General features: G+C 41.6%; 1 protein-coding gene across 1 annotated transcript in view; it reads right to left on the bottom strand.

Annotated features, from left to right (window-relative positions):
• The window catches only part of hcn2b (hyperpolarization activated cyclic nucleotide-gated potassium channel 2b), a 50,394-nt gene that overhangs the window by 26,264 nt on the left and 11,284 nt on the right, over window positions 1-12,846 (bottom strand). The window contains exon 3 of the mRNA XM_010871876.3: window positions 10,497-10,658. Coding sequence (XP_010870178.3) covers window positions 10,497-10,658 — 162 coding nt within the window. The remainder of the gene's footprint in view (window positions 1-10,496; window positions 10,659-12,846) is intronic.

Raw genomic sequence — 12,846 nt, 5'->3', positions numbered from 1 at the left:
TCTGGATCTGATCGTACACTGTTTAGAATTTCATTGGACTCCAATGGCATTCAATTCAAAGTGCTTCAGTCAGGAGAAGGTTTGTGGTGAAAGCAAAGGGAATTGTGAGGGAGACGCTATCAGATTGTACTTAAATTTGACAGAGGGATGTGGATAGAAGGGAATCATGAAAATGGGGTAGAAGGCTTCTGTTTGGTATTGCACAGGAATGAGATGAGATTTGGGGGCCACTCATTGTCAATTAAGGCGTACACGTTTGTCCTGATATGGCCCTTACTCTCTCCTTTAACTACGGTCAGCAGACCCAGTTCTAGTCAAAATGCCTTTGGCTTGAAACAGAGGTAGAGCTGCATCTCTCTCTCTATCTCAACCCCCCCCCCCCCCCCCCCCCCCACACACACACACACACTACTTCCATATAAACACAGGACTGTGGTTGTGAATGGGTCATTCTTGATTTTTCACCTTCTGAATGTCTCAAGGTTTGTGACCTACAGTTACTATGCACAAATAAGTACCGGCAGCTCTTATGCCAATTCACCTCTAAATGTTTTTTGTCTAAACTATGTGCATTGAATGCAATGCATTCCCATTATTATGTTTATAAAGGAACTAAGATATTTTGTCATGACCTCCTTGCAAACACAGCCTCAACCACACCCCCCTTCCCTGGAGTTTTGATGCACTCCTGGGCTTTATTTGGTTCATATGTGTTTGTGGTTGTGCAGATGCGAAGTGTTGTTGTCTAGTGCACTTATTAAACATTCTTAAGCCAATCTTGTATTTAGCCTTTCTGGTTTTGACTTGACTACCTCTCTTTAGCCATTCGATTCGGTACGGTCACCTTGTGATTGCCTACCTTGTATATCAGATTTAAACCTTCTACATTCTGACCTCCCTTTTGGCCTAGCCCTTTGGCCTAGCCCTTTGGCCTAGCAAGCAAGCAAGTTTATTTATATAGCACAATTCATACATCGAAGCAATTCAATGACCTTTACAAAGAAAAAGAAAAAATATTTAAAAATACAATATAAAAACAAATACTCAAATGAAAACATCAAAACCATAGAAAACATCATAATAATAAAAAATAAAATAAGAAAACATATAAAGATTAAACATGGGATAAAAACATAGGAAGCTATAAGGCTAAACAGCGTGGTTAAGTTAAAGTGCTCAGTCATAGGCGTGTGAGAAGAGAAGTGTTTTTAACCTGGATTTAAAAATGGATACGTATGGGGCACGTCTAAGATCTTCTGGTAGTTTATTTCAGTTGTGTACAGCATAAGTGCTAAATACAGCTTCTCCATGTTTAGTTTGGACTCTGGGCTCTACTAGCTGACCTGAGTTCATGGATCTAAGAGCCCTGCTCGGTTTATATTCTTCAGAAATGTATTCGGGTTTTAAACCATTCAGAGATTTATAAACTAAAAGCACCACTTTGAAATCTATTCTGTAACTGACTGGAAGCCAATGCAAATATTTACCCCTTTTGCCTAACCATTTTGCCTAGCCCTTTTGCCTAGCCTTTTTGCCTAGCCCTTTGGCCTAAATCTAGTGTTGATTCCAGTTTTAATATTCCAAAGTTTAATTAGCACTCAGTGCTGTAAAATAAACTTAAGTGTTAATAACCAGGTATTTATTAAAACCAGTGCTGTAAAAAGTATTTGTCTCCTTTTTGATGTTAAAGCAGGATTGTGCCTGCTGAATCCATGGACATTACGACAGCACAGCTATTTCACTTGCTAAACAGGATCAGAGACACTAGATACATTTTAGAAGTAATCTATGGGTTCTGGTTCCAACGTGGGTAAGTGAGTAGATGTGAATAATAGTTTCAATAAGGAATTTTAATCAGGTAATGCACTGATTTATTGATTAAAAAAGATTCTCAGAAAAATAATAATAATAATAATATTTTTTTTTTAAATGGAATCTGGAGTCTGTTATAGTTGGAAAGTTTTTGCCAACTGCATGATGTCCCAATGCTGATTTGAGTAGAGCAATGACTGTACACCTGGGTGAAGAGGTGGTTTCTAGACCATCCTGTCAGCCTATCAGATCTGTGTACTTAAATATCTTGATATTTTGGGATCTAGTAAACATTAGTTTCCTAGAGCCCAAACAATTTAGAGTGGGTGCCCAGAGTGAGACATCCACTGGCCATTCTTCTCTCAGTGGGGCAGGGTGGTTGGTTCGACCAAGTAGGGGACAATAATAGACCAGAGCCAGCTGTTACCTCTCTCGCATGAGCAGATTTTGTTGTGTACCCATGTCAGGGAAATCCCACTAAAACAGACAATGGTACAGGAGTGAACTATTTTCATTAACAATCCACCATCTATTATAATTCTATAATCAGCTTAAAAGGCAACATATTTGTGATAATTAGTAAACAATATTTACACTTAACAGAATGTTAATTAAACACTTAGAAGTGTTGACCAATAAAAACACTGGACTAGTGGTAAATGTAATACTGATCGAACATTTAGGAATTTACTGGGTGTGCTATACCCTTTCCACTAAAACGAACCTATTACAATGACAATCAGTGGCATGTGGATGGAGTTTACACAGCATTGACTCTGAGGGATAATGTGCCATACACACAACCGCTCTATTGAGGCAGGCTGTGACACAGCATTGACTCTGAGGGATAATGTGCCATACACACAACCGCTCTATTGAGGCAGGCTGTGACACAGCATTGACTCTGAGGGATAATGTGCCATACACACAACCGCTCTATTGAGGCAGGCTGTGACACAGCATTGACTCTGAGGGATAATGTGCCATACACACAACCGCTCTATTGAGGCAGGCTGTGACACAGCATTGACTCTGAGGGATAATGTGCCATACACACAACCGCTCTATTGAGGCAGGCTGTGACACAGCATTCTCTGCCAAGCCAAAGATGCAAATGCTTGACAATCATGGGTCACAAATGATCCAGTCTAGTATACAGCCGTCACTTGAGATCAATCGCTACACCTTTCATTGCTATGCACGTCACTGAGCTCTGTTCATTGTTCATAATCTAGTAAGGGCTGCAATGGGAAGGTGGGAGATACTGCTCAAGCAGGGAGATTGCTCATGCAGATCTTTACTACACATTTCTATTGGAAAAGATGCTATAAACAATTCTTTAACTATTGGAACACGAAGGGTCTCAATCAGCCAAAAAGCTTAAAGTATCCGTCCTCTAATAAAAAAAAGATTGTAGACAAAACCACTTTCATACCAGGCTTGTATATAGGTGGGCCAAGTATATCAATTTTACCTTCTGTTCCAGAACAAGAGATTTTGCTATTCTGACCCAGAAACAAGTTCCCTTTCAGCACAAAACCACTATTGTCAATAGGAATGGTGGCTGTCTGATTGTAATGGGACAGATCCTCTCTACCCCAATCACTCAAATTCATATTTATTGACCAAATATAGATAGTATACTTTCTGCTTAATGCCAAACGAATGCCTTACTCCTACAGTGCGAAGTACCATGACATTATAATCCCAGATCCTGGCGTGCTTACTTTCTCCTTAAGACACTGAGACATTGGGTCGACTGAGTGTGGAGGTTTAAATATAAGCTACTCACATAATTGCAAATTAGTGTGTATTTGAAAGCCAAAATTACACTGTTCTTGGTAACTTACCATAACATTGTAACCTTCCTGTTTTAACTTTGCAAATAAACGCTTACAGCCTAAATGTAGGTCTTTGGTTCGACTTTCAAGACTTTTCCACAGTACCATGTGAACATTGAGAAAAGGTTTTGTTAAAAGCACTGTTTGTGTGGGTGTCCCTAATATAACAAAAGCAGGGCATGAGAAATGGTTGTTTTTGTTTATTAGAAACAAGCCAGGGACAAAATAGAAACCTTTAGGGGACCATGACACAACATCCCCTTAAATGACCCACTAACATCCTCAGGGACCTCCCCAGGACCAACTAGGTACTAGATAAAACCTTCAGGGGACCATGAGATACTCTGCATCCATAGCATTTAAAACACCTGCCGCTGGACATCCTTGGGACAAACCATGAACCAGACAAATCCTTCTGGGGACCTTGGCAAAATGTCCTCAAGGCTTATATGTCATTTTGTGAAGTTCCAGGAACATTTCTGTTCCATTTTTTAAGTATTTAAATGTTTTGTACATAATCCATATCCAGCTAAGAGGTCATGGTATTGCCAACCCTAACGCCTGGGGGTAGGCATGGTTGAAGAACCGAGTGTTACGGGACCTGTCTGATGGACTGGGGTTCACAGGTAATGAGATAGTGATCCAACATCTAACAGACACCCTGTCAGTTACACTGAATGTGTTCTGACACGGCAACATGCCACTCGGATTAATTCAGTAATTTAATAAATTCAGAACATCTATATTATCGATTGAAACGGATTCCTGTGATTGTGAGTGTGTCTATGTACGTGAAGTAAATGTGTGCGTGTGTGTGTGTGCGCGTTACAGTGTTTACAAGTGCGTATTAACCTGACTGCACAACACTGTGGGTATTATGTGTGCAGCATTGTATTTCCGTTGGCTGTACAGTGCAGCGGGATGAACCATGGCATGGGATTCGAATTAGTTCTTAGTTCAAGATGATCTGTGATTTATTTTAATTCCATTGACCTAAGAACCATGCACTCTGATGCAGTATAAGGTAAATGGGACTAAAGCACCTGGCCTTAGCCTCGTAAACCAGGCCTTGATTGTCGCTAGGACTGTCGCTATATACACATAGAGGGATTTTTCAGTATTGTCTCAAAACAGGATAACCCAATCAAATGCATTTCTTGGAAGGGGCTTATACAGGTGTTCATGAGAACGATAAGACCGGTAACGCTGAATGATGAGTTTTCTATTAAAAGATGCAGAACAATGGGAAATTACTCTACTTTTATACATAACACACCAAACAATTGTATACTCCAAAAATGTAATATCTTTACATGGAAAAAGAGGATTGAGCATAGAATGATTTCATTGGTACCGTCAAGATCCAATTCTACTGTAGTTAATTATCTCTGCATGTTCACAATTTGCAACAAAATAAACATTAGACAATTGCATTGATATTTCTCTATATTGACTACCCATCATGCCCTCACATAACACCAAAGATCAGCAAATTGTTCAAAATGTATTACAAATTGAAAATAATTTATTGCATCGCCCCTTTGCTACAACATACTTGAATAAGCTGTACTGCAAACAAATGTCTTTAGAATTCATGTAAATACTTGAATTGAGCCCACTGTAGTGCAATCAAGGTGTTTCATGATTTCAGTTTAAATACAAGTGTCTCTTGGAGGTTAGTTATTATATTTCCTAACAAAAATGACATAATGAAAATGAAGGAAACCTTAATGCATATCGGGGTAGGATAAATGCACCAAACAGGGTGAGGATATGAACATTTCCAAGGCATTAGAAGAGTCCATTATCAGATCTCAGGTAGTGTTTGCTAGAAGGCATGCGGGAGACTCTGAGAACAAGTGGAAGAAGATTATATAGTCTGATGACACCAAAATGAAGCTCATTTGCCACAACACTAAGTGGAATGATTCACCATCCCAAACAGGAAGCATGGTGGCAGCAGCATCATGCTTGATTTTAGGGATCCTTCTCCAGGTCAGGGCCTGAAACAGCTTGTGAAGATTAAGGGCAAAATGCATGCAGCAAAGTACTGAGACATTCTGGAAGAAAGCCTGCTAAAGAGACTTGGGATAGAAACTGGATCCAAGGGGTGTGAATAGCTTTGAGAGCCGCTGTAAAGCCAAGAAAATAAACAGACATTCTTGAAATGTATTTAAGCGGTCGACAAATGTTATTATGTTAGTGGTGTTTTTTACAACAGTCCCAAATACTTTTTCGTTATTCAACATGTTGACTGGCTGTTTGATGGAGATACCTCATCTAAAAGGCCTAGAGTCAGTCAGCAGAAAGTCTCTCACACACATGCTCTGGCTCAATGACTTTGTCCAGTGGAGCCTTGAGGTGTGAGTGTGCTCCTTTCATTTCTCTGAGCAGCTTGGAGGATACAGTGCGGGGATGTAGTAGGCAGGCAGGCACTCAAAGTGAACCAGTCTCCACAGGCAGGGAGATAGATCATTTAACGCTGCGTCTCTCATTTGAAGCCACCTTCCTCTGGAGAGAACCTGACCTTGATTGCAGTGGGATGCCAGCCTGCGCCATCCTGCCTCTGCCCTATCGCCAGAGACCACCGTTCTCAGGGAAACTGGCTTGGAGTACCGAGAGAGAAAGTTCTAACTCAGGGGAAATGAACAGTACCAAGGGGTGTGGCTTTGTGTGTATGCGTGCAGGGTTTGTGTGTATGTGTGTTTCAGGTTTCAATGGTCATATGTGTAAGATACACAAGGCAAACTACACAACAATGCTTACGCGCAAGCAACTGGTCTGCAATGCTTGATAAAGAAATCGGACGAAGTATTAGCACTAGTAATTGTAGTAGGTACATATTTATGTTTTCTCTGACTGTGTGCATATGTGCATCGATTGTATGGTTGCCCAGTTTAATCAGTGTAGGAGGTCCAACAAGTCACGTTTTCGGCAGTCTGATGGCTGGTGTGAGTAACTATAGATTTACTCTACATGTGATAATCAGGAGACCCCTGAAAGACAATGAAACTTGGCAATTCAGCACAACGGTTAGGAAATTGAAGTTATGTTAAGCATAAGTTAGGATTTCCACGCCAGGACAGAAAAGCAAAGATGTGCGTGTGTGTGATCCAAGTCTTTGTGTAAATGTGGGTACAAGATACCCCGGAAAGACAGTAACACTTTACAAATCGGTCCTTTCTAGGAAAAACACGATTGCTGGCTTAGAATTTAAAGGTTAGGTTATTCAGGTAATGGTTAAGGTAAAGGTTAAGTTTAGGGCTAAGGGATAGGAAATAAGGATTTATAGAAAACCAAACATGGGCTATTGTGTTTTGACATAGAAATGTAATCTTCACTTCAACGCTATTGACAGATAAAGAAAACCTAATGTAAAAATGTCAATGAAAGATAATATAGTTGTATTTGTAGCTGTTTCTTGTATATGTAGCATCTATTAGTCTTAGTCTTTAATGTTGACTGGGAGAAATGTTTGCCCATTTCTTTAGAGTTCTACTTCAACTGTGGTCTATTCTGGCATGTATGGCCGCTTCAAGTCCTTTTTTAATTGGACGAAGAAGGGCTTGGCTTTGACACAGCTATTCCATAAACATCCACTTTTTTTTTGCTGTAGCTTTGCTTGTGTGTTTTGGATCATTGTCCTTTTTCAAGATCCATGTTCAGTTTAGCGTGTTGACAGTTGGCCTTACAGCTTTGTGGGAGGCTGGACCCTCCCAAGTTAGTCTCTAATGATTTTCTGATCATTTGCACTTATTATGGTGTACTTGATTCTTATTTTAGTAATTTTGTGTGATGGTAAAGGAAGGGGTGTACTAAACAAGGAGGCAAGGAAAGAAGGGAGGGTGTCAAAGACAATGAGATAAAATGAAGCAAAGTCTGTGCTAGCATTAATGTATCCTGGGCGGGGTTCAAGAACATAAAGCTGGAATGTAGCAAACAGTCCATCCAAGCAGGCAGGCACAGCCCAGATCAGTCTGAAGGCAGATGTGGGAGAGAGAGAGCCACCCTCCATCATCCAACTGGTCTTTACTGTGGACACTGGCGTTGGACCCGGGGGAAAAGGGGTACTCAGTATATAGGGCCCACAAAAATCTTGGATAAAGAGGGGAGGGGCCCTCAGAGACCGCCTATGTACAGGGCCCAGAATTCTGTGCCACACCCCTGACTGTGGAGTCCTTGTAACCATCTGGTACCAGCAACCTGGGACACATAGCTTTTGTAGTTCTCCCTCACACGGGTCCCCCCCCCGACCCCCAAACTTCTGGGCCTCCAAATAGCAAATTGTAGAGGAATGTGTAGAAATGCAGTGAATTAGAACTGCTAAAATATCTGCCAGTCTAATGGAAACATGTATAAAGAACAATAACAGGAAAGTATCTTTATTTAGGTAGACATTTCTCTCAGCCCTTATTGCAAAATGTCAAACAACATCATTGATGAGCTATACAATAAAACTAATTATTTCTGCGCCTCTGCAGATTTGCTGCATTTCAGAAGATTGCAGTGAACATTTTCTCTTAGCCACAAAAAGTGCATACTTCTGTTAAATGTCCAAAATGGGATGAAGTGCATTAGGTCAGCTGTTCCCAACAGGGAAGTTCGGTGGCCTCAATTCTACGAACACAGTGTTTACAATCTGGAATGCTTAAGTCCTGGCATGGGCTCCTAGAGCCATGGAACCCACTCTTGGTTAGAGGCATGCTTCAGTCCAATGCCCACTTCAAACAAAGCATCATCATGGCCAATGCAGCAATTTAAGCATTTTTCCGTGTTTGAATGCCAGTAAATATATGTGCTATTAAGCCTCTTGTCTTTCCTTCATCCTCCTCTGGGGCTGATGGAGTGGATTCAACTGGAGCAGAAGAAGCAGAGGTAGGCAGTGTATCTGAATGGGATCCCATTATGCCTGTGGCTGTAGTAGAAAGTATATCCATCCCACCCAGGTCATCAGAACCTTCACTACCATGTCATTACCACTAACAACACTGCCATTGGCATTAACAGAACAGAAGAGGAGACCCTCGTGGTGATGACTCTAAACATACTGGAGTAATGTGCTGCATTGCTTATAAGTTCGATGACTAACAAGCAATTCCTCCAAAAGGTGAATGGGTGAAAACAAATCGTTGCACAACAAATAGCTGGGAAGCAACTACAATGACAGAGTGTGCTTACACTCTGGGTTGTGGGACTGTGTTGATCCACATTAATGCTAGGCTCCACCCTGTTTCCAAATCCCATTTGTCTAGGAGCGCTCAGCTATAGAGTAATGGCTACGCTGAAGCTGGTGAGAGCTTATAAATCACTTGCACTTATATCTGAAAAGAGAGAGAGATAAGGATGAAGACAGAGAAGGGGTAAAGACAAACATACTGCAGAAAGACATGATTCTATTTCCACAAATGTCCAGTCTGTTAACAGCTTGTTGTGGACTCATGGAAGAGAGCACATTGTTGCTGCGCCAAGATTTAAAAGCTTGTGGTTCCTCGCTGTGTACATTACAGGTGAGGTGAAATGTTCCAAGCAATTACATATTTTCAACCTCAGATACATCCCCGCAAAGAGTCTCAAGGTCAGCTCAAGGCACTGTTGGGGGCACACAATATTCCCTCCAGGACATGTTTTACTGCAATAAGGCCAGAAGAATAATGGTGGATTGTAGCCACCCAAGCCATGGACTGCTCCCTCTGTTGCAACCTAGCAGAGATGGTTCAGAAGCATTGTTACCAAGACAAAAAGACTAAATAACAGCTTCACGCCCAAGGCCATCACATTGTTAACCCAAATGCATTACTTCCATGTACCCTGCTATGCACCTTCCAGCCTTTTGGAAAATGAACACACTCATACACAAATGCACAAGCTCATCTACCTCACCAAGCACACATTCAGGCACACACACTCTCCATGGACACAAACATCTCGCCTCACGCAAACACTCTCACTCAATGTACACACACAGACACACTCATACGCCTCCAGAATTATCAGCATCCTTGGTGAAGATGAGCAAAAAAGGCCATGAAGAAAAATCTGCTTAATCTGACATTCAAAACATGAGATGAATTGAACCTTTCATTGCGGTAAATTTCTTTAAAGATAAAACAAATACTATGTAAAAAAATATATATTCTTCTCAAAAAAAGATTTTCACAATTACAGGCGTCCTAATATTTATACCGGTTTCACTGTGTTATAAATATGAGGTAACACACATTCTTAATTAATTAATCTATTTACTTGGAGAAGGTCAAAGAACATGCACATTGAATAAGACAAAATACACATTTTGAACATCAAAAGAAAACTGTAAAAAAACAGCCACATGTAAATAACCTCCACCATTAATCTCCACCATTAACACAATAATTAAAAGGTTCACATCATCTGGATCGGTGGTGAACCTGCCTGGAAGGCACAATTATGTCACTACACCCACAGCAACATCTGCTTTGATATGTATGTGACTAATAAAACATTGAAACTTTGAGTACTACTATCCTAACTGCTTGTTTACAGCAGGGCCAGGAGGACTGTTGTGTTCTATACACAATGTAATTAAGGAAACGCCTGTGTGTCCTTCTGTGGGGTTTTTGTCACTGTGGAGACAATTCACTCTGCCAGCAACAATGCCGTATGTGCCTCAGTATTCTGTTTCCTTCCCAGCACCAGAATATGGAACAACTCCACAGACTCTTTCTAAAATTAAAAAAAACGGTGTAATAACAGCGGTTCTAAAGTTCATTTGTTATATCCTGTAAGCGTACGGCGAGATCAAAATGCCTTCTTAGTACAGAATTGTCCCTCAGTGGGATTTAGTCTGTATTAAACTGCACTTACCACCATCTTGTTGAGGGAGACCCAACAGTCCTGTGGGAAGTCCTGCAGCATAGGAACCAGGAACTGCAGACAGCCATCCCAGTGACACAGCAGTAGCATCATACCAATCAGGTTAAAGATACGCATCACTGCGCTGGCCAGGTCATAGGTCATATGGAAGATCTGTCAAGAGAGGGATCAGAGAGGACAGCCTATATGATGTGCTACACACCTCATTGATCCACCATTTCACATTGATTTTGCCTAACGTAAACAAACCCAGTAAACGTGATAAATAACCATCATATAAATAACCTTTTTATAACAGGATTTAGAGAGGATACGTTTTCCAGATCACTAGCTCATTAGTTCTAATGTAATTGGCTCTACGTTTATTCACAGCTGTATGTCCCCTTCAGCCTCTTCATCCTCACTCTTTACCCACCCCACCCCACGTCCTTCCTCCCTTGCCCCCTCCACTGTCATCTCCCCCCTCCTCAAGCCTAGCAAACTTCAGGGCAGCCCACACTGGGTTCCTCTCAGGTGAGCGTTCATCTGAAATACAGAACACATAGCCCTAAGTGATGCACTCATTTTGCTGGCAAGAGCCTCATAAAACTCAGCTGTGGCCTTGCGGGCCATAGTCCGTTGTGTGTGTGTGTGTGTGTGTTAGAGTTAGATGGAGATCTGTGAAACTCACTCTTCAGCTTCACTTGCGCTGCCGATTAGCTGACTTCTGAGTGGCGCGACTGAGTAGGACACTTCAGAAAGGTGGTCACGTGTGTCCGCAAGGCAGACGTCCCTAACCTCAGCATTAAGCGATTTGGAAGAAATCGCTAAGCAAGCTGCGTTATGTCCTTTGCACATGGGCACGTGTATGCTGCATGTGTTCTGGAAAAGCCCTGAAGGAGCACCAACACAATCCCTACAAAACACGGAGCCCAAACACTCCCATACCTGTGACAGAAGAAGTGGGAACTAGGCCATAAGCATGGCTTTATGAAGATGAGAGAGACTCGTCTGTCTTGTTTACAGAGTGAAGCACTATGGGAGTGTGTGCTGGGGGATCCAGTCCCTTCACAACACTTCCTAGATGTAAACCAACTAGAAGAGACATGAAGACCTGCTTTATGCACATCAGCAGAAGGCTGTGGTGCTTCTTGAATTTCATTGTTTCTCCAAGTGGTTGTATTGTATATCTGCGATTAAAAAGTTTAAGACTTCTTTGGTATCGCCTCTTTCCAGGTTTGTCTATAAAAACTACTTAATTGACGAAAGCCCTTTAATACAGGAACCTCTATTTTGCATACAGGAGGTATGTACTTTATCTTCCAGATTCCTGCAACTGTTTCTGTTGGTGTACTTTTTTTATTGACCAGCTGCGCACACACACAGACACACACACACACACACCTCTAAATATATGCACCAGCTTGTCAAACACCACTAAGGTCAGAGGGCTCGGATTGGTGCGTTTAGTGTATCGCTGCCCCCTCACAGGCAGTAGACCACCATCTCCCACTCCACGCTTCTGCTATCAGCCTCGTTGGCCGCAAGCAACAGAAGGGAAAACACGCAGCGCTCTTTCATTTTTTAAAGATCCGATGACATCATAAGAACAGTTCTAAAACGACATCTTCGGCTGAATAGCAGAACCATGACACGCGACATGTGTCACTGTCAGGATGCTGCAGGGGGTTTTTACACATCACATACCACATCCCTCGCTCATCACCCGAATAAATACACTGGACAAAGCATTGCCCAATCCACTCCATCACTTCACACAGCAGTATACTGCAGCCATTAATACTGAACTGTTGTATAAATAACATGTCCAATCAGAAATCAGAAACCCAATTCATTTTCAGTTAGGTAATTTAAGGACTTGGGGGGGGTGTGTGACCCACCATTTGCAGTATCTTTTTAAAGTCGCGACCCACCACAAACATATACAAAGCAAAGAAGAAGGATGTGTGCGGTCAACAAGGAAGACGGCCAGGTGTTCCAGTGGCAAGCAGGCAGCACAGTTCCCTCCGTTTAAAGGGTGTCCATGTCGTCATCTGAATGGGACTACTCCAAAGACGTCAGCTTACTGTTGTTGTAGCATGAGAAAAGGCGCTCCACACACTCAGGATAATGATGGCAGGCCACTTTGGGGAACCTCCTACTTCACCATGCAATATACAGCAGTCAATGCAGTCTTCCTTATACGGTCAGGAAACCGTGGAAACAAAAACTAAAACTAATTTTGTCGAATCGCAAGTTAGCACATTTTAAAAAGCTGATTAGCCAAGAATTATGGGTAGAAAACAAACATGTAATCCAGAGTAATTCAATACATATTTAACAATTGAGAACTACGTAAAAA

Source organism: Esox lucius, chromosome 8, assembly GCF_011004845.1.
Source record: "Esox lucius isolate fEsoLuc1 chromosome 8, fEsoLuc1.pri, whole genome shotgun sequence".
Taxonomy (NCBI): Eukaryota; Metazoa; Chordata; class Actinopteri; order Esociformes; family Esocidae; genus Esox; species Esox lucius.
This window is presented reverse-complemented; position numbering and strand designations above follow the sequence as displayed.